Raw genomic sequence first — 26,667 nt, 5'->3', positions numbered from 1 at the left:
CCAGATATTGTCCCCTGTAATTGCCTCTCATTCCAGTGCTCTAAACTTGCCACAAAAACCTTTAAAAGGGACTGCCTTGAAAATTTAACTCCGCTGGCATTTCTCTGTTGCCACGCTGATAGACACTGCTGGCCCAGTGTCTATCACTGCCACTGAATTTTGTGAGAAGCAAAGGAAAGAAGCACTGCTGTGAACTAAAGGGGCTGTATTGGTAATAGAACATGAAAGCATAGAAGTCAACACAAAATTATACAAAGCCTAATAACAATACATTGTGCAATTAACACACACAAACACTCCCTTCAGCGAGACCTTCCTCACCCGCCCTTCCCAAAATAATCCCTCAGCAGGGAAGCAAGTAGCTTGGTGGTTCATGCTTGCCTTCTTGAAGGGAGAATCAGAATCACGGTTCAGTGCATCAAAAATAAAAATAAAAGCAAATTAAAATGAGGAACTAGAGATAACTAAGTAAACAAGGTATCCATTCATAAAAGCTAGCCTGCAGACTGACCAAGTTTTTTTGTACCCTCCAAGGCCTACACTGATCCTAGTTTACTTCCTAGTCCCTTTTCTGTCTGCCAGCCCACAGGAGTCAAATCTCTAAGCTGAGCACGCAACACTCTGCAAAGGAGCCTGGCAGAGGGAGCAGCGTGCGTTGCTGGCACTGGAACAGCCTCAAGGCAGTCCACAGAGGTCCTCGGAACTCAAACTGCTGGTTGGTTTAAAAAGCCAACTGTACACAGGCCTGGACACCAGAGGCTGAGGTACTTTATTGCCCACTGGGAGAGATTCCTCCCCATCCCTCATGGCAGTGCCTTTGCCAAGACAAAGCTACCAGTGTCACACCTTGTTTAGGGAGGAGCCACCATTTCTTTCATGCATGTTTTACCAATGTTTGAGAGCAGAGACGGTCTACAGATCAACCAAGAGGATGCATTAACACCCTACAGTCCTTCAGTTGCTTCGACAGACCTGCGTCTAAGTCAAAATATCTGTTTTACTGCACAGGCTTCTTCAAATTCATATGGATGTGGAGAAAAAAAACAGTCTAAACAACTCTGCTATAGATTCTAGAACTATAGCTTTTCTTAAGGCACAATTCAGACAAACCCCTAAATCACTTTTCTCCCTACTGCCAATCTGTGTTTAAAAACAAGCCAAGAACAAACAAACAAACAAAAAAGGGGGGGAGGGACTATCTTGCTGCTTATCCAAAACCATTCAACTATGTTATTTTCTGATTTATGTGGAAGACTTGGCAAAGTGCCATGGAAGCCAGAAATGAAGGTAAAACATGCAACAGAAGCCAACTTTGAGCCTGGCACAGAAGTGCATGGAAAAGTCTTGACACAAACACCATACTGAGAGTTTCCCAGCTTTGTGCCTTCACCTCAGATGCAGTTCAGAGCCAAATGAGAAACAGAGGATTTCAAAGCCATTCTGATATTTAAAAAGGAAAGTCTGGTAACCTTTCCAGTGGGCACAGTCAGGGGACAAGATTGCTTCTGATTAACCTACATGGTTAAAGTCAAGATATCTTTCTACTGAAGCCTGGGTCTTTTCAACTAAGTGAAGACATTCCCATCATTTCTTCCAGAGACTTCAGCATCCTAGCTTTTCTGTGTATTCCCTCCCACATCCATTTTCCTCCCTGAATGTCTAGGTAATAATGTTGAGTACCAAGAATCAAAGCACCTTGGTCTCAAATTACCATGAAGCACGTATACCAACCATGATACATTTTCACAAATTAGCCCCAGGCTGCTGGCTTGGCATGAGTCACTAACCTGGAGAGGGGAAATCCTGGTCACAGCAGCTTGCAGAGGTGTGAGCATATCAGATCTGTGCCAGGAACTGTACTCATCACCTGCATTGGCCTTTGTCCAACAGGGGACCATGGCTAGCTGAGTGCCTTGATAAACAGACATGTTGGAGACACCGACAAGAATATCTAACTTCTGCCCACAGCTTGCCAAAGACTTACCACCCTCCACTGGACAGTGTAGCCTTTGACAAGGCCAAGGAGACAGCTGCCAGGAGCAATGCAGGGCTGCTTCAATGTGCTGTTGGCCCAGCTCTGCCATCCTTCCCACACTGCAGGAGAAGCAGAAGCCTAGGGAGTTCTGGCACATACAGAGCTCCACAAACTTTGCTGAATGTTTGAACAGGAGCAAAGAAAGCTGCCAGCTCCTTGGCCTCATGCATGCAGTAGGTCAGGACAAAAGGACATTAGGCCATGGCTCTAGGAGTCACCTTGGGTACTCTAGCACCAGATGCTACCTGGGCTGTACTCTTATATACACTACCAGGGTAAAGCCTCATCCTGTGCCTTCTGCATACCACCCTCGTTCAATCATCTCCAGGAAATCAGCTCTGGAGAATACCAGGATAGAAGTTGTGGAGCCTTCCCAGTCCCATCAGTCCCTGAAGAATCCAAGCTGGGCTTGGCCCCTCCCTGCAACCTCAAGAGAGCAGGGTTAGGGGTAGTGTGCTTGGATGAAAGACAGGACAGTCTCCTTTGATAGCTTCTCTGGATCTTGTCTTTTCTGAGAGTCATGCACTTTGACACCTTCCCCCCATTCCCAGAAGAGGCGGCTGTAATGGCAGACACTGTGGGGAGAGAGAGGAGAGCAAGATTAGTTTGGCAGGGAAGGGAAAGGAAAACTTCCATCCCAGCAAGAGACAGCTGCTTTTGCTATGGAAGCCACACAGAAATACTCAGAACAGGTGCCTTATTAAAGACTGGTGCATTCATTCATTCATTCACCTTACAAACTCTACAGCCCTCAAAGTACAGCAACAGCCAAGCCTAAGAGATTTCCATGGAAACAAACTTGTTAATTCTAGCTTCACTCAAATTCAGTTCAGTATTTGCTGGAAGGAGTCAGATCACTAGGGAAAAACTGTACCTCCCTGCAAGTTTCTCAGAGGATCAAACTGTCATTGCAGGCAATGGAAAGATCTTAATGAAGAATTTAGAAAGTCTGCCAGGAGCAGCAACCTAATCCCTTACCACATACCTACTATAATCAGTAACAGCTGTCCTATGGAGCTCTGCAAACAAACAGCACTTCCCATTGCACAAAAGCAGCTAGGATCATTCCCTCTTTCCCCTCATGTGAAATAACTGAGCTCTGCTTGGCTGCCAAGAGTTCTGGTCCTACAATGCCATCTCCCACTCCATCCATCAAACACAGCCCTCCCTCCCTGCATCAACACAGTCCCAGCCATAATGAAATCAGAGCTGCTAATTACTGCCAACACAGCAGCCTTTAGTTTTGTACAATTACTGACACTTAATATTCATAGCTTATTTAGTGCTTCTGTTCTAACAAAGCAGTACCAGCACAGCAACAAGAGCACATGTCAGTGGCTAATTATAGACATATTAGTAGTCACTAACCACAACACATCCCTTCTGGAGTCCCACACAAGCATTCCCTCCACTTCCTCAGCCATTCCTGTAGGTTCATCCTGGCCTATTTCAGGGTACATAGGCAGAACTAACCCTATCCTCACAAACAGGGAAAAAGCATCATGTGCCTCTCTTTTTAAGCCTGTTCTGCCATTCATCAAATGAAGAAAGGCATAAGGATCTTGAAAGCGCTGCTCTAAGACAGGTAAGGAGGTTCAAAGTGAGAAAATCAGGAGTGCTATTTCATATCAAGTTTTCACTCAGAGGCACAGTCCTGGGTAATGGTAGTAGTGCAGAACTTCTCTACCTAGCAGCCCTGAGGCATCAGACTCAAGACTTGCTGTACTTGGGTAATGCCCTCAGCCTAGCAGTCAGTAGATACAGATGGTTTTCAGCAACCACAATGTTAATGACTGTCCAATGACAAGCCACTCCATCCTTTCCCAAGGAGCCACTGCTTTTCTCTCCCACTCTCTTTAAAAAAAACTCCCAGCTTCCCACAGCTTATTCTAGAGCCTGGGCTAAATAAACTGGGATTTGCTTTTAAATTAGCAACTTCCAACCAAACATGTTAAAAACAAAACAAACAAAGAGATGCAACAAACTACAGTTTCTGGGCTCAATTTCTACTTCCCCACATGCAGTAGGTTCAGTAACTTGTAGTCTGCTGCAGACAATGGAACGAAGTTATTTGTTATTCATAGCCATTAATTGCAAAATCTATGACTCCACATCAGCAGTTTCCTGAAAGCCTGAGAAAGTGCCGGCTCCTGCAGCACACCCTGCTGGTGACTAGCTGCACTTACACTGCAAACGACTGTAAGGACACAGCACTGCTGAGCTCCCTTCCCAAACACCCAGGCACATGCACACACACAGACCCATCCAAAACCTCAGCTCTGGCCCATACTCACTGAAAGGGTGCAGTGGCTTCAGGAAGGAGGTTGTATGTCGCTACATTGGTCATTTTGTTGAAGAAGAATTTCTTCTTGAAGTTTTTGCTGTATGCCATTGTCCAGGGATCTAGCAGAAGGGTTACAGAGATCAGGTAGGAAATAAAAGGGGGAAAAAATCACAGAAGAAATACACATACAGTGCAAGTAGGGAGGAGGAATCTATAAGAATAATTGTGATCTTTCCATACTCCTTCCTTCCTTCCTTCCTTCCTCCTTCCCCCAAGACAACCTGCTTCCCAAGCTATTCTCTATTCACTAAGAAAAACCCCTTCTCCCTGCATTTAGAAGTTGACATTTGAAACAGGGTATTTCCATGTCCTATTACTCTGGAAAACATCTTGATGAAAAATTATTATCTCGCTAAAAGATAAGGTAATCAGTCATGTAAATAAATGGAATTACCTACACGATAGCTAATCAACCCACAACAGAAAACCTCACTCAAATCCAAGCTACCCTCATTACATGCAAACACTTAATCTCTAGCCATTGGAATACTGCCATTAATTTTTTACCAAGATGAGCAAGCCTGGTCAATACTGTTTACTTGGAGAGAGAAAGAAAAGTTGAGAGGGAGTGGGGACTCTCTCTCCCTACCGTTCATAGTCCGCACGATGTAGAGTCCTGTGGGCACAAAGTGCCGGTCATCTCGGCCAGTGTAGGACAGCCGGGGCATTCCCCCTGAACTCTTGATGACTTTCATCTCTAACCTAAATGTTGAGAGAGGGCAGTGATAGAGAGTGTTTCGTCCTTTACTGTGCTTGTACACACATCATACCACCTGTACCCCGTCTCCAGGGTGTCACAGCAAGACCTGAGAGCACTGCACAAGACAAGATCACATCCTGAAGAACTGGGGTTTTTGCCTTCCCACACAGGACAAGAGAAACCAGACAAGAAACCCATCTAGATCAGGGTGCTGTGGTGAAAAATCTATGGTGATGAGCTACCATAATTAATCCAAATGGGGTTCCTATTTTAAGTGTGAATTCTTGACCTTTCAAGTCACTGAGAAGCCACTGATACTTCTGCACCCAAACTCAGGCACTGTTGCTACTCCAGCTGTTATGAAGTGCATTGGCCACATCTATGGCATTAGAATGCAGCAGAATGATGCTCTGAGAGAGTAGCATCTCAGGAACAGCAGCCACCACGAGCTCTAACAGCTCTTTCTCCATGACTCCACTAGCACAGATCAGAACATCCCTCCCATTCCTGTGCACCAGCTACTGATAACCTCAGTGGGCCCTGACATTTTATTTGCACTAGTCACTTACCTCACAAAAATCTTGTCCATTTCTTCCAATCTGTATACTTCCTTCACTCTGGGAAGTAAAGACAAAAACATTATTTCAAAAAAGTTTAAACTGTTCTTTTTTCTTCTGCCCAGCTACAGGGAGCAGCCAAATGGTTGATTTTATACAGCATGAGGTAGTCAGGCACAGCTGATGTTCACCCTTCTCCTCTATCTTATGCTTCAGTGCCTAGATTTTCCTGGCTTGACAAAACCTGCATACTCATGGCTGGATTCTGTAAGCAGCAGATAAATATCCTTGCTGCTAAGGAAGCTGCACACTTTTACCTCAGATTGACTATACTGAAAAGTAAAAACAGTGAAAGTCAGGTGCTTTTGTTTTTCCCATCAGATAAATGGACCAAGGTCAGTCCCAGGCAGGTTCTGGCCTCAGCATGCTGCCTCACAGTAAAATTAAACCTGATCTTCACAATTATCCTATCTCCATTATTATCCTCAGAGATGCAACAAACTTGTCAATTACCCTGAGGTAAAAAGAGCTTTTTTTTACAATCAGTAAAGATTATTTAGAGTCCTAATTCTGTCATTACATCAAACTGGTTGTTTTGAGACACAGAAAAACAATCAGTAAGTTTGAAAAGCACTGCCTCTGATTGGACACCCCAACCAGTCATTTCCCACATACTGCTAAAAGCATCAGGCTTCAAGGAGCACAGCAGGAACACTTTAACACCTTTCCACAAATGCAGTAAATACCCCCTCTACAATCCATCTCCCCAGCTCTCCTTCTCACTTCACCTTCAGCCTTCCACAGCATTTAGGACTCCTCCAATTATCACAACTGTCTATTTGTCATTAGGTGGAAATTCCACTCATTACCTTTGATTAAGCCATCAAGGAGAAGATCCTCTTTCCCATCCTCCAGATTCTTTCATTATACTGCTGCACTTGTGAATGAGAAGCTGTTTTGTCCATATCTGATGCCTTCCCACAGTAGTGCTCTTATGCTACACTGCAGTAGAATTAATGAAATGGAAGGCCAGGAGACAACCAAAGCTGAAGCCCTTTGTCAGCTTTCCTGGGGGTTGTCACTAAAGCCATGTCCTCACAGATGCTGGTCAGTCCTTCATTTACTAACAGTCAGCATCACTGTACTGCTGCTGACCCTTCAGGGCAGACAAGGACAGAATTCTTTGCAATGATTACGCTCTCTGGGTGCTAGACCTGCAATCACACATATTTGGAATGAACACCAGCCAATCCACCTATAATGAAAATGTGACTATTTGACATGTGAAAGGAGGACACAACTTCTCTATTAACAATATTTACCTTAAATATATACAAAACTTTTAGCCTCTTTCCAAAGAACATAGCAGAACTATGAATTTCAGCCTGAAACTTAACTCCCCTTCAGGTCTCCAACACACGGACACAAAAGCAGGCGAGGCTGAGGGAAGGAGGTGGCACTCACCGGATGGGGTTCATGTCTGGCCGGCTGGGTTTAGAAACAGCTTTGACAAACTTCTCCGCCAGCCGAATCCTGAATGAACGTGCAAAGAGAGACAGCAGTTTAACGAGGCCTTTGGCACAGCAGGTAGGTAACAGCTTCAACAGAGTAAGTGATTAGACAACTCAGGACATCACCAACTCAGGATATTGCCTATTATCCATTAGGAATGAGTCTCCATAGCTTACTCTGTAAGTCCACACGCTGTTGAACACTGATATATTTATCAGGCTAGCAGGACTAGCAGAGACATTATGTCCCTGAGAAAGGAAACAGAGGGGCTTGTTCCTTCTCTCCCAGCTTGTTTATATTCCCAGTTTACCCCAGCCATGCCTGGCTCACCCCACACTAAGAAAGAAGCTAGAGCTGCCCTCATACACAGAGAAAATACAGTTGGAAAAGCCTAATGTACTTCAGTTCAGAGTACCTTCACTCACAGTTATCTTTATAGCAGAGTTTCAGCTGAATGCACTTGTCTCCCTGTGCTCAGCATTCTGCTTTTTGTCTAAACACTGTTTCCCAGTCACTCCTACACATGTACAGAAAAAAGCTTCTCTAGACCCTGCATACCTCTGGTTGAAATGCTGCGTTCGAACGTCATTGCCATTCAGCACCAAGGCATCAAGGATGTGGATGGCACTGATTTTTCGCTGGGCTTTCCCCTAAGGAGGGCAATACAGAAAATTATTATTCACACTGTTGATATTTCAGCTTTGATTTATAGCCTGTTTTCTGACAGGACATCTCTTCTAGCAAGAAGGCACCTTTCCAGATATTAGAAGCACACAAATTCCCTGATGCCCATTATACAGGAACATAGTATCCTCCAAGAACTTATGCATCTCAAATACCCAGTTCTGCCTTAGGGGAGGGAGAGAGGGTGGGACCACAGCTGCCATCACCAGCTGTCTGTGTCTTATCAGGTATCACAAAGCCCAGCACACTAAGTATCCTCGTCTGAGGTGCAAGAGGAAAGGGAAACTCCCAGGCAGCTGGGATTTTTCACCTTACACTGTAAATATACCACGAGGATCTTCTCCCCATAGCCTGCAGTCACTACTGAACAGTTATGTACTTAGAGAGCCACAGACATGTGAAGTCATGGTGGCAATGTCATGTGCAGCTCCACTTAGAACAGCAACACATCAGGTCCAGAGTGTTTTCAAAACAATGTTGAAAGCTCATATTTCTAGCACTGGACAGAAAGAAGGAACATAAGCCAAAATAGTTACTCTAAAGATCACATACAAAAAACCCCTTGGACCCAGCATGGATGGAACATTTATTGTGCAGTATCTTACAGAGAGTAGGTGAAACTGCTCTTTGTATTTGCAGCGACATGGTAAAAGAGAAAGTAGGCTCCTACCTCTCCTTTCAGCTCATGAACAATCTCCACAGAGAGAAGAGTATCTCGTGGCAGCTCAGTTTTCAAATCCAGCTTTGTCCAGCGGTCTGACTGGCGACCACCCCAGGTGTAGATCTGTGATTTCTGTACATAAAGACAGAGTCAAATTCACCCACGGCTTCCTGAGGGCAGGGGTGGAGAAGAGACCTCTAACTGCAGAGCAACCCTCAGAGAATCTTTTTGTCCTAGGCTGTCACAGGCAGTTTCTTTGTCATAAGTTTTAAGGAAGAACCTTAACCTCTACAGCAAAGGAACAAAAACACTGATTCTAATCTACCAGTGATTTTTCACACCCACACGAAGAAGCAGAAATAGAACACCTTTAAAAGGACAGTGAAGATAATTAGAGACACTAGCAGGAGTGCAGGTCTCTGTGTAGGCTGAGATTACAGAAAAAGGGTTAATTAGTGTGAAAAGCAGTGACATCAGGAGGAAGAAACATAAATAACTAGCAGTCTCATCCTGATGATGAGGATTCTTTTAGGCCTTTAGGGACAGGAAAGGATGTGATGAAACTGCAAGGCAGAGTAGTAGCATTAAATTGAATTAGCAAAACTCCATGACTGTTCTTAGCACTTACCCCCAACCCCAAGAGGAACTTCTGCTCACTTCCAGACACCATACACCGGTAATCTAACACTTGGCGAATTTTCTCCAGGGTGCTGGAATTCAGGGGAGTGGGTTTGTAACTGAAAGTATCAATGTCTGTGCCCTAAAGAGCAAAGGATGGAAAAGGCAAGGGAGACACAATACATCAACAGGCAAGTAAACACAACTTCTACATCAAACAATAATCCAAGACTAACTTCTTCATGTCTTAATTCCAATATAAAAAAAAAAGTTGTATTTGTATGAAAGGACTCTAGGCAAGGTCTCACCTGAATCAGCTCAAAGAACTTGGACTTGGGATCTGAAGACGAAGGAGCAACACGAGCCTGATCAGGAATCTGAAAAGAAATCCAAACAACTGATACTGAGTTTTATTCTTTGGCACATTCAAAGGACCATTTCTGGTTTCAATATACAACAGAACATCCTGCTCCTGAAACTCCTGCTCTTGGGATTCATGATGAAGAAGAGATGGCATGTGACAAAATGTCTCATATGTTTTGCAAATTTCATGTAGGCACACCATATCTCACAAAAACCAGTTGGCAACTCCAGAAGGATTTAATCTAAACCTTTGATATCATGCATGTTTTGATGAAATACCCTTTCATCAGACACACCATCAGCCTGTGAAACTAACTGCCATATCTATGGCTCCACTGCAGTCAAAAGCTCAGGAAACAGAAACTGCAGACTCATAAAACAAGACTTTTTAGAGAGCTCTGCTGCTTGGGATCTGGGTGCCGAGTTCACTCTGTGTACAATGAAATATTCTCAACTGCAAAGAAGCCTGCTCAGTTAAGACATACACAATAAATCAGGGACATCCTATTTGATTACATTACAGCTTGAAACTGGTGTTGACTTTCCCACAAGACAAGTTGTTAAACCTCTGTCTAGAAAGTCCTATCTTTACTGCAGCTCCACTCTTGTTTCACTACAGCATGGACACCTTCACAATCTGCCTGCTTGACCCCTTACTTACCCCCCATAGCTGGAGACACTCCTTTCGGATTTCAGCCTGCCGAGGCTCAACCAGTGTTCTAAAGAAAGACAGCAGGCTGTTAACATGGTGAAACCTCCTTGATCTTACAGCATTATATATCCCAGCCTTATAAAATTTGGAATTTTCAGTATCTGGCTTGGGAACAACAAACCTGAACTGCTCCACAAAGGGTTATATGAAGGAGGATGATGCCTTCCCTCCCCACCCTCCAGCTCCTGTGTTTAGCTTTGTTTTATGGTCTGCACTACTGACTATAAGCCATCACTTCATTCCATGAAAATACCACTGGGTATAAATATTTTCAATAAGTTACGTATTCATACAAACTTATGCTAATCTCCAAGAGATGGGCACACAGCCCTGCTTAAGAATAACAGTGAAGACCTGCTGAAGGCCCTACAAAAAAAAGGCGTCTTACAGCTTAGAATCAGCTCTAAGACAATTTCTAACTACCATATTCACTCAGCTTTCTACCACGTATTATGTCTGAATAACATGTGAACAGAAAAGCCACAGCAGGGAAACATTGCAATACTACAATGGCTTTAGTTTTATGAAAGAAATTAACATCAAGCTTTAGGTAATTCTAGGTCTGTAACATAGATGTTTTGAATAGCCCCTGAAAAAAAGAACAACTATAAACCACAATCAGTTTGGATGATAACTGCTGAATTGAACATACCAGCTGCAAGTTACTTTTCTGGTTACATTCCTACTAAGAAGCAAGCTCACTTATGGTAACAGGAAATCATGCAATGCATGGAAGCCTTCTCAACAAGGGTGAGATAACAGACCATCAAATTTTCTCCTTCAGCCACCCACACATCTCTGCAAATAACTCAGGCAGAGACACAAACTGAGCTAACTAAAAGCTCTTTTGACTTTCTGGCTCCAAAGGCCAAGACAAGTACTAGCTCAAATCAACAACTTATTAAACAAGGGCAAAACAATTCATTAATAGCAGGTTAATTCAGTCTTCACCAAAAGCCAGAGGAATATACTCACGTGTCTTGAACAAAGGCACGAATTTTGGCTAGTGCCTTTATCTGAACTTTGCAGTGGCTGAAAGAAAAAAAAAAGTTTTAGTCAGGGAGCAAATTAATCACCACCAACATTGTTCTACTGTTCAAAACTAGAAAGAGTGCTGGGACAACAGGGAGAAGCCAGTCTGATTCACAGAGCAATGAGAGATCTTAGCCAACATGATTCAAACTGACAGGAAGATCACTGGAACAAATTAGGCAGTACTTTCCTTTCTTTTCTACACAGTACTCAGAGGCTGAACAGCCACTAACAGTAATACACCATTTCTGTCTGCACAGAGTCCCCCTGCTCTGCTCAGCCTCTCAGGGAACAAAAGCAGAGCAGTGTGGCAGCATCAGCAAGTACTTCCATGAGTGCAGGAAGTTACACCTGAAAGCCATGCTAAATTAGTCTGCTTACAGCCAGCAGTCCTCATCACCCACAGTAACTCACTTTTCATTGGATTGGACAATGTAATTGTAGAAATCCTGGTTGTCTTTGATCACTTTCAGTGGGACGATAAGATTCACATCCACATCAGAATTGCGCAGCTGGTTGAGTCTGATGTTCACTGTGAAGAGGTAACTCCGCACATCTTCGATCCCTGACTTCAGGCCTTTGCACACCACGTACCTGCAGAGCAAGGCAGAGACATCAGATGGGCTCAGTTCTTTCACACAGCCAACTTTCCTGCCACACTTCCATGATAAGGACAGTTTCCCAAATCCCAGGAACTCTTTCCTCCTGGATATCCTTACAAAGATGCAAACTCGCCTATCACTGAGTCATCGTACATTTTCTAAACTCTGGAAAGGAAATACAACCCTATGTAAACCCCCCACAGATCTCCATCAAATATTAAATCAATTCTGCTAAACTTGACAGGTACTATGAAAACACAGATAATATTACAGAATCATAGAATGGTTTGGGTTGGAAGGGATCTTAAAGATCATCCAGTACCTTCAAGTACTGAAAGGCCCCAGTTAGGTCACCCCTAAGTCTTCTCTTTTCCAGGCTGAACAATCCCAGTTCTCAGCCTTTCCTCATAGGAAATGTGCTCCATCGTTGAAATCATGTTGGTGTTCCTCCTCTGAACTTGCTCCAACAGGTCCATGTTCTTCCTGTGCTGGGGACCCAGAGCTGGATGCAGCACTGCAGGTGGGGTCTCACCAAAGCAGAGTAGCAGGGCACAATCTCCTCCCTCATCCTGCTGGCCACGCTGCTTTGGATGCGGCCCAGGATACAACTGGCTTTCTGGACTGTGAGCACACAGTGCCAGCTCATGTCCAACCTCTCATCTATCCTCTGGCTTCACTGAAACCACAGTTGTTCCAAGCAAAACAAGATTTGTTACATATCCAGTTCCACAGCTTCCTTCCCATAAGGACAATTTGGCAAATATCATCTTTACTTTGTCCATAATTTGCCAAACATCTAAAATGTTTCTTCCTCCAAGACAGCTGCTAATTGAGGCAGGTCACAAAGCTTCCACTAGGCTTATCCAAATCCATCTATCACTGTATTTAGAGGATTGTTTTCTTTAGTAGACCCTCATGCTCAAGCATCTCACCTCTCCGAGTTAGCAGGGCGGCTTGTCACAGGTTTAAAGATGCAAATTCTCTCAAAGCAGCAATACAGCAGGTAAACAAGACCCACACTGAATGGAGTAAACAGGTCAAAGGTTTTGCAGACAAAATGTCCTCCTGGGAAAAAAAGAGGAAGCATATCAATGCCAGCAGATTATAAGGAAACACTATAAGGAGATACTGAGCACTTCAATCCTTCTGCAGAACTAGTAACATGATATTTTGTGCAATTAAACAGCATCCAGAACACAGTTATGAAGTGGGCCAGCAAGGCTTAATGAAAAATCTTCCCTATGACCCTGCAGCAAAGAGAGAAAAGCGTTCCCTTGGCAAGAATCCAATCTGTATGCAGGCTGTCTCACAAACAAACCTTCTATCTCCCCCCATCCTTCCCTTCTAGGCCCAGACTGTGCCCTATGGCCTGGAAGCATGCTATCCCAAAGCCTCCAGGGAAGTGGAGCCTTGATATACACAACAAGGAACCTCAGACCAGAGGAGAAGACTAATAGATGTTAACCTAAACAGAACAATTTGCCATCTAGAGAGAAAAGAGTCTGTGTTGCCCCTTTCCTTCAAACAAGATTCCCAATTTCCCGAAGCAAAAAGCAGGCATTTTTACAGAACCATCATCTACTCATGTAGGAAAGACTTAAAGAAGGCTGCCCCTTTCATTACATCACATTTGAGACTACTCCTGAGCAAACCATTGCCTCACGTTCTTCTAAACATAGGGCACAAGATAAAAATTATCATTTTGTTACCATTCATCTTCTATGTCAGTGCCAAAGGCTAACTAAACTCAGTGGAAGATAGGAGCCATCAGAACCAGACACAGTGTAAGGTCCATCATTTTAGCAACAATGAGGAGCAGCTAAGACAGGGTAAAGCATCATTAGTTCCTATCACACAGATGGCAGATTTAAAGGAGAAAAGCTTTCAGAAGTTAGAGGAAAAGAAGAACTGGATAAAGACCACTGTTCCAGTCAGCTGGGATATTAAAGAATTGGTCCAGCTAGTGCTATATAACTCAGATTGTCTGTCCAGTTATCACACTGCATGACCTTATCCCCAGACAGCTACAAAACCCAACAAATTAAGTGCTTTAAATTAATGCACTTTAGCTCATGCTTTTAACTAAGAGCAAAATAGACATAGATTAGCTTTTTCTGACCAGATCTGTTAGCTTTTTGACAACCATTTGAGGACTTATGCATATACATTCAATTCTGTGCAACTCACAGAAGAACAGACTTCAAGGCACTAATAAAAACTGTATAGTAACATTCCCCAGTGCCACCCACACCTTAGAGAAGGAGAAAGATTAATGGACAAAACATACCTGTCCGGACAATGGACAGTGCTGTAAGGAACTGGCAAAGCATGAGTTGTTTGCTTAGGATCTCTTGCAGATTCTCCTGACCCTCCACTGAGAAACCCTGCAAAGTGCATAGCATATCATTAGTATCTGCACAGATCTGTTGGTCAAGCAAAGGATTCTGAGGAACTAAATCATGGAATCATGATCATTTCTGTTTCTTTAAGGTAAAAGAATCAACACCAGGAATTTTAATGGCACAGCTCGTAGAATTTCATATTGTAGCTAGACACATGTCTATTGTATGCAGACCAAGGTGTCAGTTTTGTCAGGTTTTTTTTAGTGCAGGGAGAAAAAGAAATTAACCAACCCCATCTGCCATTAAGAAATGCACTCCCTTGTGATCAGTATTGTCCAAAACAAAATTCTGGAAAGCAGTAATGTTCTCTGATCGAGTGATGTCTCCGTCTCCATCAATCCCACCCTCTCCTAAGGAAAGAAAAGGAGACACTCAATAACACATTTGCAAGTACAAACGAAAGATCAGTATGTGCAGATGATCTATTGTATTCAATCAACATTTAGTCAGAAATTACAAAGACCTTGACAGGCAAATAACCATGAACAAAGTCCCTTGTTCACCACCAAAGATGCTTTTTAATTCAGAAAAATTATTCAGATTGAGTGGTCGGGCTGAAACAAGACCATACAATAACCATGCTCGAATGATGAGTTGTAGATTAGCCTCAGCAAAAGACAAATGAAGACTATATGGCAACAATATTCTCATCCAAGCAGGAATGGCACATAGCTGAACCTACTGAAAATGTAAGATTCAACCTCACTGCACAGCTTGCCTGTTAAAAACATGTTATTACAGACAAGGCAGAATTCTTTATATCATGCATTTGTAACCTTCTACTAAGAATTCAAATAATTCCAAAGAAACATAATAGTCTATTTTCAAACAAAGTGTAATTTGGGCTTTTAAAAAGCAAACCCCCCCAAAAAAACTGTGAAGAAGTTTGTAAAAGAAGTAGGGAAAGAGATGTAGGGTTTGTGCACAAATACTTAATACAGTTTTCCCATATGGCTCTTTTAAAAGACAGCTACATTGTCCCCCAGCTGGTGTTTTAGAAAGCTGACCTAAGGTATATTCTAGAGCTCACCAGTTGTGTCTTAAGGAAGCCTGAACTTCTATTTGGTATTAGTTCCTGTAAATCTTTTACAACTACAGATTCTATTACCTCAGCACTAGAAAGCAGAAGAGATCGGGACGCATGATATGTTTTTGATAACTAAACTCCTCACCAACCATCCTGTCAATAAGTGAGGTGACACTGGAATTTGTTACCATTCTTCACAGCAGAAATATCATGGAAGGCTACTTCTTTCCCATCAGTGGAAGGGTATGAACACACCTGACTGGACTTTATAGCATAACAGAAAGGGATCAAGAAAATTAATCAAAATCATTGGGCTACTAATTTCTCCAGGTATCTCCTCCTCTTCGTAATACCAGTTTGCTGTGAACTGTGAAGATCCAAACACCACAACCATTAGAACAATGTGTTTATCTGCCTTGCTGCCCTTGCCATGAACCTTCACTTTAACTAAGATCTAATCCTTAATTGCTACTAACCACTGTCTAGGAGCTCATAGTCAGGTGTCAAGAGTGGCAGCCAACAAGAGTCAGTGGTGGAGAGAAAAAATACCTCACAAAGCACAACAATGGAAAAGCAAACCCTCTGCTCTACAAGACAGTCATCTTCCAGTTTCTTTTATAGAGTCTGAAATAAGAAGCATGAATACTAGCAATCCTTGGATTTCCCCTCCTGGTTGTAAATGCAAGGCAGATAGAGGGCTCAAACACATCATCAAGATTAACAAGTTACAATGCATGAGGTGAGATGCAGCAATTCTGTGTATACCTGTTTAGTATGTCTCAAAGCAAGGTAAAACATGTTAACACAACAAACCTCCTTGGATTAAGCAGCTCATTTAGTCACAGTGATTCAGATATAGCCTCTAGCCCAAATCTGTTTTATTTATCTTTACTAAGAGCCCACAATCAATTATCAGAGCACAGCCACAAAGGTCTGATATAGAAACATGCTGACAGTCAGGCAAATGAGGCTTCTATTCCTGGCTCTGCTAATAGATCTTGGGGCAAATCAGGAGGCTGGAGCATGTCTCCCATGAGGACAGACTGAGAACACTGGGGCACTTTAGCCTAGAGAAAAGGCTCTAAGGAGTCCAGGCACCCTCCAGTACCCAAAGTGGGCTACAGGAAGATGGAAAAGGACTTTTTATCAGATAATATAGCAACAGAATAATGCATAATGGCTTTAAACTGAAAGACGGTATGTTTAAAATAGACATTAACAAGAAATTATTTACTCTGAGTGATGAGTCACTGGCACACATTGCCCAGACAAGTTGTGAATGCCCAGTCTCTGTTCCTGGCCAGCCTGGATAGGGCTTTGAGCAATCTGATCTCATGGAAGGTGTCTCTGTTCACAGCAGGGGGGTTGGTGCTAGATGATTTTTAAGGTTCCTTCCAATCCACACAATTCTATGATTCTGTGATAAGTCATCTCATTCACCGTGTTTCAGGCTGAGATCAGTGATGTGAGAAAAACATTGCCAAGCAATTTTTAAGCACACTATAATGTTCAGATAAGCAAGGTACTCAAATAGCAACTGCTACAATGAAACGTATTCCCAGGCCAGACTGGTAATAAATGCAAATGACTTGAAAAAATGAAAATGACTTGTCAGAGAAATTACTTGACATGCAAGCTCACCAATCTCAACCCTTTTCTCCAATGACAGCCCCCTTCTACTTTGCAAAATGCTTCCCTTAGATTCTCCTTGATCCTCCTGCTGGTATCAATACCAGCCCTGCCACTAATACAGAGGCTGAAGCATAAGCAAAAACATCAGGTAACACTCAAGGGTGCACTACATACCATAATAAGGTTCAAAGAGCTCACTGGAAGCAGAATAGAAGTCCTCCAGTTTAAAATCATTTGGTCCTTTCAAGGTCATGCCAAACCCTTTTGCATGCCACTTCCTCCTCCACAAGACATATTCAGAGAAGCCTCCAGGACCAGCACACACATCAGCAAAATAGAGTAGCTCTGCATCATACTCCTTTATCAAAGGCACCTGCAAAAGGAAACTGAGGAAATTCTACTGACCTGTAACAGCTCGCATCAGTCAAACCACATACACCATAAACTACACTGCTCAGAGGAATCTTTCAAGGACCTGATTTCCCAGCTAGTATCCTAAAGATTCTTCTTTCTTTCCACCTTCCACATTCTCTGAGAAAGCACTGCTGTTTGAAAGTTAGAGGCACTCACCCCTTGACAGTCCTTAGGGTTTGTAAACATGTAGTCAAAGACATGGTCCATATTTGCCATCTTCATTGCAGCCCTGTGAACACATATATAGGGCCTTGTCAAGTTTCATCCTTGGCTCCCACAGCTGAAAATGGACATACATGGGAAAGTGACTACACTACCAGACAGTGTACAAACCTGTTCAGAAAGAAAGCTCCACGGATCATCTCATAGGGGTTAGACCTTGTTCGGGCTCGACGCATTTCTTCTCCATCCAGCTCATCAAATACACTCTGCACAAACAGAAACAAAGCTCAGCTGGACCTGGCACAGGCTGGAGGGATAGGGTAGGCATCAGCATTTCCTATTTTCTTGCTTCTCTCTCCTTAGACAGCAAACTCCAGCAGGATTTGGTTCACCAATACAAAATGTTTTTCTTTCTCATAATGATATTTGCTCTTCTTCTAAGTCACCTCAGGTCTTAAGCAAATTTAATAACACTGACAAATTCTGTACTGATAGCTCCAGAGTCTGATAATCTGGTTAGCCACCACAAAAGCAGTCCCAGCCTAAAGTATTTCTTTCACGTATATACACACACACACATTCTACTGCAGTATACAGAGGCATGATAAAATCTAGAAGAGAAGGCTGAACAGACCAGCAAAGAAGGGGAGCTCATTTCCTTAGCTTATTCAAGCCTTCAGCCTTTCAGTCGGACTAAGGGCGGGTGACTGCTTTCCATCACCTCCATGCTGTTTCGGCTGGGGTAGAGTTAATTTGTTTCATAGTAGCTAGTATTGAGATACATTTTGGATTTGTGATGAGAACAGTGTTGATAACATAGTTTTGTTACTTCTGAGTGGCATTTAAACAGCATTGAGACCTTTTCTGCTACACATACCACCCTGCCAGGAAGTAGGCCGGGAGTGCACTCTTGTGGAGTTTGGAGGGGACATAGCTGGGACAGGTGACCCCAGCTGTCCAAACAGATATTCCATACCATACCCCATCATGTTCAGTATATAAAGCTGGGGGAAGGAGGAAGCTGAGGACATGTAGAGGTATGGGTTTTGCCTTCCCAAGTATCCCTTGCAAGTGATGGAGCCCTGCTCTCCTGGATACAAGACAACACCGGCTTGCCATGGCAAGTAGTGAATTAATTCCTTGTTTTGCTTTCCTTCCATTGAGTGGCTTTTGCTTTACTTATTAAATTGCCTTTATCTCAACCTACAACTTTTCTTCAGCTTTACCCTTCCCATGCTCTCCCCAGTCCTGCTGGTGGGGGAGTGGTGAGTGAGCAGCTGCAGGGGGATTAGTTGCTAGCTGGGGTTAAACCAAGACAATCTCTTAGAAGGCTGAGGTTCAAAACAGGATGCTGAACAGATAGTAAAAAACAGGATGCTAGGTCATCCCAGTGACATCGTACTTCTGAGCTCTTGTCAATTACCTAGCTGCTCAATCCTCTTTAATTATTTATTTTACTTGCTCTCCCAAAATTTCAATTCCTCTCTAAAAAGGGGGCTCACCTTGCACTGCAGGACATTACGTAAAAGCTCTTCATTACAGAATTCAGTTTCATCTTCAATCATCAGCTTCCTCTGCAACAGGACAAGAGCACAGAGAACAATTAGCAAGCATAATACCGTCATTTCAGAATGCAGGATGTAACAATAATAGATGAAGGCTGCCAATCACATCCTAGGCTGTATCACCAAAGTGTGACAATTAGGCTGAGGAATTTTCTCCTGTTAGGCATCTTGAGACCACATATGAAATACTGTATTCAGTTTAGCCCTCCCCAGTACAAGAACAGACATACTGGAAAAAAAGCAGCAAAAAGGCCACCAAAATGACAAGGGTGAAAAAGCACCTGGTGTACCAGAAAAAGCTGAGAACAGTTTGTTCAGAATGCAGAAAAGGAGATCCTACTGCTGTACCTAACAATGGGACAAGTCCCTAACAGGAGAGAGAAAAGATTAACCTAGGCTCCTAGAGATGTACAGCGACACGACAAGAAACAATAGACAAAAGCCACATAAAAAAAATGGCCATATGTAAATTTTCTTTTGTCAACTGGATTGTCACACACTGAACAGATGCCCAAACAGGCTGTAAAGTTTCCATTCTTGAAAATATTCAAAACTCAATTAAACAAGGTCTTGAGTAACCTGATCAGACCTAGCTGGATTTGCATTAAGCAGGAAGCCAAACTAGCAACCTCAAGAGGTTGTTCACAGTCTATGCTGTTGTACAGCTATTTGACATGGTAACTGTCCCCAGCTGAGTACTCCTGCTTTGTCTTAGGCTGGTAAGTACGATATAAAAAATTACCTTCCCCACAGTCATCCACTCCTTCAGCTCCTGGGCATCTGGGATCTCCGTGGTACACTCAGGGCACCAGTCCACCTTCTCGTAGGCACTAGGCTGCAAACACAAATCATGGGAAGAGACAAAGGTGTTTTTACTAGAAAAATAGAAAAACTAATTGCTCCCCAAAAGTTTGCTTCCCATTGCTAGCATTAGGGGTTATGCCATGACTTTAATGCCAATTGTAGAGTTTTTTCCTCCTGGACTAAAACATGTCTTATTTATTTTTAAAATTAAAAACAATCCCAGACACCTCCACCACAAAAAAACCTCACCACATCCCCCTTTAACAGAGTCTGATAATCAAGGCAAAACAGAAGTCTAGCACTTAAAGTACAGTTTAGAGACACTGGAAAAGAGACAGCTGCCAATAAAAACAACACTTGCTTTATGCATTCTCCCAGTTTTTGCTGAACACAACAAAACAAAAGGGACTTAAAACAGAAGGTACATACCTCTGGCTCATCCTGCCAATCAATATTGAGCTCCCCATCAAATCCTTTGAGGGTCAGGCCAAAGCCTCTCCTTCCCTTCTGGTTGGAGGCCTCAACAATATCCTTCCTGCCTTGGCCGTATTTTCCCAGACCTTCTCCTTCCCGGAAGCCCATCTTGGCCTATAAAGGGAGCAAAGGGAGCACTCTGAGGCAAGACTTGAGTTTACGTCTAAGGTCAAAGAGTAGTGGGGAAAATGGCACATCACCCTGAAGTGACTTGAAGGCACTGAGCATTGTTAACCTCAATTGTAGCTTTCAGGACTTCCAAGTGAGTTCACTTCACTGAGGCAGGATACAAATAAACTAGATCTGAGGAATGATGTTTGAGATGATAGCAAATTACAAAAGGTTCAGTAATGCGGGAACAGCCTGCTCAGACAGAAAGGTAGTGAAGAGCCTGGAGCCATTCATCACAGGACTCAGTAAGCATGGATGGTTCATAAAAAAAAGTTGTTGGTACAGGAAAAATTCATGCTGTGATGATAATTCTTTGTTGTGAATATGCATTCACATGCATTTGAAGTATCAGTAAACACTCCAAGTAAAACTCAGAGGAGGAATGCAAGACACTGCTCTGGAAACATATACATCTCTTAGGTTAAAAGAACTATGTTCATTATCTGCTAGTTTTTCAGGCTTTTCTCTCAGTAAATTTTAGCAATAAGAGAACAATAACAAGAAGCAGGGCTGCAGTCAATTTCATGTATGTACAAGACAGTAAGGAAATAAAAGACAACCATGCTACAAAGAGTTCTTAACAGTTAGGTCCAAAACTATTTTGACCTACCATAAGCTTTTGGGAGACACTGTTATACATTGAGTAGCGAGATGAAGTACCCTCCACAAGAGAGTCTTGTTTGAACTCATTGCTGAAGACTGGTCTTTTTTCATCGCTCTCACTGTCAGACCCACTGGTGCTACTGGAAGACTCTGAAAACAAACAAAAAAGTGAGAATGAAAATAAAAATAAAATGAAAGCAAGACATCTCAGTAATCACATACAGTAAGACTAATTAAATCCTCTGAACAGGCAGACAGAGGACACTGCAGTATCTCAAATGTGTTACAGGTAGCATGCAGGTGTAATATAACACAGCCTGTGCAACCAGCACTTGGTTATCTTCCCTGTTAGCTCAGGGGCACACACAGCCTCTCTGACCCCATAGATTCCAGGCCCCACAAAGGGCTAGGCAAACCCCATCACACCAGCAGAGCAGCCACAGCATGACCACAATAGTACTGTGGCGTGCCTGACCTTTGCAACAATTCTGAGGAACTGAGAAGGTCCACAGGGATTCTCTCCTGAGAATAGTGACAATTACACCTTGATGAAACATAACTGAATTTTCTTCCATATCCTACTTAACTACAAGTGTAAATCCATCCCTAACTTAGCCAAAGACTCACATCAAGTACACAAGCATCTACCAAATGGCCAACACTGCAGAAAGAAGAGAAAGTTAAATTTATGATACTTCAGTTTGACCTCCACTATCCAGTTAAATAGCAAGGATCCCCAAGTTCACTACAACCAGTGAGAGTTTTTCACCTCTAGAGTTTACTGATACATACAAACTCAAGTGAAAGATAAGGTCAGAAGACACCAATCTTTTTTAAAATACCTTGAGAGGCTTGAGGAAGAACTTAATCAAGTCAATGGTTCAGTCAAGATAGTAAGTATCAACATACACAGCAAGCACTCAAAATAAACCTTTCTTACCAGAGACTGATGCATCAGAACTTTCATGGGCACCAAATAATGAAGCTCTGCCTGTGCCCAGTTCCACCTTGGGATCTAGTTGGTAAGAACCTAGGCCTATATGAGCTGCACAGTGCTCACTGCTGCTCTGCAGCTGTGAGATGCCCAAACCTCGCTCCAGGCAGGATGTCACTGGGATCTGGGCAGAAATCATGGTAGTCTCATTTGTCTCAGCCTGCTCTGTACCAGCTGGGTGCCAAGGGAGGCCCTACAATCCAATAAGTCCTTCTGTTTTTCCTGGGGTACTATCACTATGAGGATGAAGCAGTGGCACAAGTTTCTTACTACAGTAATTCATACAGACTACAGCAGCAGCAATCCACTACAAGCACAGCCATGCTCTGTGCTGGCCCTCTGCCTCTTGAACTCCCTTGTTTGCCAAGTGCTAGAAAACATTTTGTGCTGCTTTGTACAACTAGGGGAAATTGAACTACAAAAGTTGCCCTGACATAAAACAGAAGATTGCTAGCAGAATTGATATTTTTCTGTTTATCTTTTAATAAGGAACAATTTAGCTCCACAGAATTGTTTAAAAAAACCCAAACGATATTATAATTCTTAGAAAGAAGGACTGAACTTTTCTTACATTTGTCTAATTTAAGAAAAAACACAGACTATTTCACCCTCAACTCACAGATCTCTGTATTTCCTGTTCTGGAAAACTGAGCATCAGTGATGTAACAGGAAACAACTGAAAAATCAGCAAAAAAAGGCCATTACAAGAAAGTGAAGTAAAAATGAAAGATGCCACAATAAAATAAACAACTGTAGTTAAAACCCTTTCAATGTGTCCTGAGTGCTTGTTGCTGAGCAATCCATTTTTAAGATTCAGGACTCACGTCCTCACATAACTACTACACTAGAGTTTTACAGTATCAACATTTGAGGCTTCCAGCTCCAGACAAGGAAGGCTATGATTCAACCTGTGTTTGCAACATTCTGTACCCATCTCGATTTGCAAATATCTATCACACAAGATACATTTCTGTTTCTCTCACAGAGCTTTTAGCTAAGAACATACTCACAAAGGATTTTTGCTTTAGAGTCAGTTACAGTTTTTTGCTTCTTCAGTACACAGCTTCAGTTAACTCTGCTACCTGCTTGTGAGATGTCTCTTATTTTCTAGAGAATCATAAAGTGCCTTAAACCCACTGTGTAAGTTTCAATGGAGTCCCTTTACAACTCTTTCCGGTTTTGAGATTTGCTAAGCCATGCTCAGTTGAGATTAAATCTCAAATCACTTCTTTCCCCAACCTCTCTTCTTTTATTAGAAACCACAATGGGTGTAATAGACTACTAAACAATCGACTCTTCCCAAAATATTGTCCCTGAACTGTGTCAATTTCTTTCTTAAACACTAAGGCTTACAGCCTATTGTGACTCATGTATAAACTCAATAATCAAAAGGGGGAAAAAATGAAAAAAAACTTTGGTTTGAATTTTTTAGCTCAGCTCTGAGTGCACAGAGCATTACCTACCCCAGCTCTCACATTCTGTACCTCTGGCCTCCTCACTCACCTTGGGCCTTGTCAGACAGATACACACACTATACCCTGCAACTACAGCTACTCCCAAACCAACCCACTCTTCCAGACACCCCCTTCCACTTTCACAAGAGAAGGCTTCTTTATATGTTCAGGCACTTGAACACTTCATGACCATGAGAAATCCTAAGACTGACACAGCAGGCATGACAGTAAGGCAACCTGAAGTACCACCTTGGGAGAGTTTAAAGTGTCCCCCAACAGCAATAGCAATTGTGTAGGTCAAGTGCCTCATCTGTGGTATATCCCAATTCCAGGCGAGAAAGCACACTCCAAGAAAAAGTAGGCAGTTAGTTAACTTGAAATAGATCTTCTTTCTGAAAAGAAACACCTATGAGCTCTCACAACTCTGTTCTCCCCTGGAAAAATCACACTGAGCCAGCATAAGAGATGGTTCTACAAAGTAGAAGCCCCAACCAACTGGCCCCTTTGTATTCATCTCAATTTGTCCCATCTGCAGAAATGTGACAAGACTACTGATTTCTTTTTTAAACAAAATTATGATTATGATGCTTCTTTATGGCGAAACACCCACAACGCCTCAGTACTGAGTTTCCAAACCAGAAATAACTGCTGAGACTGAAAAGATCAATATGACAAGAATGTTTAGAGCTTTGGATCATGTACGTCATCCACCTCACATTCAGTTTTCTGTATCTGAATTCATACGATTCCCAGATGAAAGGTTTACATAAGATTTTTTAAAAGCCTAAAAGAATTCACAACAATCCAAGACTGAAAAAAGAAATAATGTAGCTTTTTTCCTAAAGAGAGAATATACCCTTGAAATTCAGGCTATCACTTAAGACTCAGGAGATGTAGGTTCAATTCCTGGTTATTATTTAAATCCCCTGCAGCAGCACATTCCAGATCTCCAACCTTACCTTGAGTAGTATGATTACTAAATTGATTTTCATCATCTGAAGTAGAGCTGAGGGTTAATCCCAAGTCTTCCACCCTCTTCTTCTGCTTTTTTTGGGGGCTGCTAAATTCGGGTTCTGTCCTTCTCTTCATGTTTGCCTGAAATGCGAAAAGAAGAAGATCACACTTGGCAAACATTAAGCAAGTTAACTTTGTGTAATGCACAGCAGCATGGTGGCATAGATCACATTATGCTGTTCAGTATTAGGCTTCTCATTGTAAATGTCTTCAGGTAAAAGTCTTAGCTTCTTTTGAACCTGCCTTTTCAAACACCTAGACTAACTAATCAGATGGGAAACTGATATGGAAATTTCCCTACAACTGATGAATTTCAAATCACTTCCACAACCTACTTATCCCCAAATGCAAGTAGATGAAGTCAACACAGACATACACACTTAGATAACTTAAATATATAGCAGTTCATTACTACTACTACAGAATCAAAGATTCATTTTATCCAAATACACTAAAAAAAAAAATCAAATCAATCTAATGGAGAATATGCAAGGTGGAAGCAATGAGACTCCAAATGACTCCAATCTCACCTCTGCAGATCTTAATTAATAAAGTAGTTTTTCTGCACGACTTTTATAACAGAACTTTATTAAACATGTGTGCTCAAGTTGTGTGTGAGGTCGTGTTTTTTGCCAGGAATCACTGGCAAGATATCCGTCTTCTGGATGTGGCTGATAAATGTTGCATAAACCCAGAAAAAAGCCTAATGCTTAAGATGGAGTTAGCAGAAGCCAGCTTGGAAGGCTTGCAGAAGACAAGAAGCAAGGAAAGAGAAAGTAGGTAAAAATTTAAAGGGAAAAGTGCATAGCACACCAGCTAAAACCTCCTTGCTACTTAAAAAAAAATGAAGCTGAACCTTGATTAGTGTTTATTATTCTACATAGGATTTTTGGGCTATAGAAGATGCCCCAGGTCCCAATTCAAACCTTTAGTTATCAAACTTATTTCCACAAACACATACAAGGCAGCTTAAGGCCAAATCCTTTCTTTATCCCCACAACTCTGACTGCAAAATGATCCCACAACCTCACTGCTCTATGGCTAAGAAATCTTCTCCCTTCCACCAGTTCTATTACAGACAACTTACGCTAATCTGCTCTTGCCTCAATTGAGGGTTTTGGTTTTTTTCCCTTGTTTATTTCTAACAAACCAGCCATTTTATGTTTCTTCTGAGAGAGCCAAATGAGAGACCAACACACTCTCAGCTCACTCCTGCCAGTTCACTATCGAGATCCCCACCCTCCAAACCCCACAAAGGGTCCCCCAGCGCACCTGCCTTCCCAACAAATTTCAAACCATGCAAAATTAGGTGCAAGTTAGTGACACCCAGTCCCTCAGGAGCCCTGCAGCAGCAGGGAAAGCCCCTCCACATCCCCACCCATACCCCACAGCCCCTTGCACAGCACCACCGGCCTCTCACTGAATTTAGGTTGGAAAAAACCTCTAAGCTCATCGAGTCCAAGCCGTGACTGGACACCACCATGGGCACTAGACCGTGGCACTGAGTGCCAGGTCCAGTCTTTCCTTGAGCACCTCCAGGGATGGTGACTCCACCGCTCCCCTGGGCTGTCCATTCCAATGTCTCATCACCTCTTGTGTGGAGAAATTCCTCCTGATGTCAAATCTAAACCTCCCTTGGCGCAGCCTGAGGCTGTGTTCTCTTGTCCTGATTGCCGGGAGAAGAGGCCGATCCCCTCCTGGCTACATCCTCTTTTCAGGTGGTTGTAGAGAACGAAAAGCTTTCCCTCGAGCCTCATCTTCTCCAGGCAGCACATCCCAGCTCCCCCAGCCGATCCTCACAGTGCTTACCCTCCAGACCCCTCACAGCTTCGCTGTCCTCTGCCTCTCACCCCGTTCGCACCGCCCGCCGCGCAGCCCCCGGCGCCAGAGGCCGAGCCGAGACGCGCCCGCAGGCGGAGAGCGGGCGGCGGGGACACGGCGGGACCCACACACGGCCGGGGCGGGCGGACAGCACCGTGCGGCACTCACGGCGAAAGCGGGCAGGCTCCGAAGGGCTCCGGCCGCAGGGGCTGCGGCTCGCAGGGCGCGCAGAGCGCAGGACGCGAGGCCGCCGCTACCGCTTTCGTTTCCCCGCTCGGTCGCGGCGCCGCACCGCCCCCGGCCCGCCCCT

At 43.1% G+C, this 26,667-nt stretch overlaps 1 protein-coding gene across 1 annotated transcript; it reads right to left on the bottom strand.

Moving 5' to 3' along the window:
- Positions 1-185: 185 nt before the first annotated feature.
- Positions 186-26,667, bottom strand: CMTR1 (cap methyltransferase 1). The gene is made up of 24 exons (XM_056487561.1): positions 26,346-26,667; positions 24,482-24,617; positions 21,082-21,224; positions 20,256-20,414; positions 19,765-19,857; positions 18,960-19,031; positions 17,629-17,723; positions 17,452-17,524; positions 17,056-17,254; positions 14,454-14,572; positions 14,108-14,204; positions 12,753-12,885; positions 11,633-11,812; positions 11,162-11,218; positions 10,136-10,193; positions 9,420-9,488; positions 9,122-9,253; positions 8,503-8,625; positions 7,707-7,798; positions 7,101-7,169; positions 5,649-5,696; positions 4,969-5,081; positions 4,330-4,438; positions 186-2,610 (listed from the first exon to the last, which is right to left on the bottom strand). Exons 2-24 carry the CDS (start codon positions 24,609-24,611, stop codon positions 2,478-2,480), a joined length of 2,496 nt encoding a protein of 831 aa, XP_056343536.1. The 5' UTR covers positions 24,612-24,617; positions 26,346-26,667; the 3' UTR covers positions 186-2,477.

Source organism: Oenanthe melanoleuca, chromosome 3 (assembly GCF_029582105.1).
Source record: "Oenanthe melanoleuca isolate GR-GAL-2019-014 chromosome 3, OMel1.0, whole genome shotgun sequence".
Taxonomy (NCBI): Eukaryota; Metazoa; Chordata; class Aves; order Passeriformes; family Muscicapidae; genus Oenanthe; species Oenanthe melanoleuca.
This window is presented reverse-complemented; position numbering and strand designations above follow the sequence as displayed.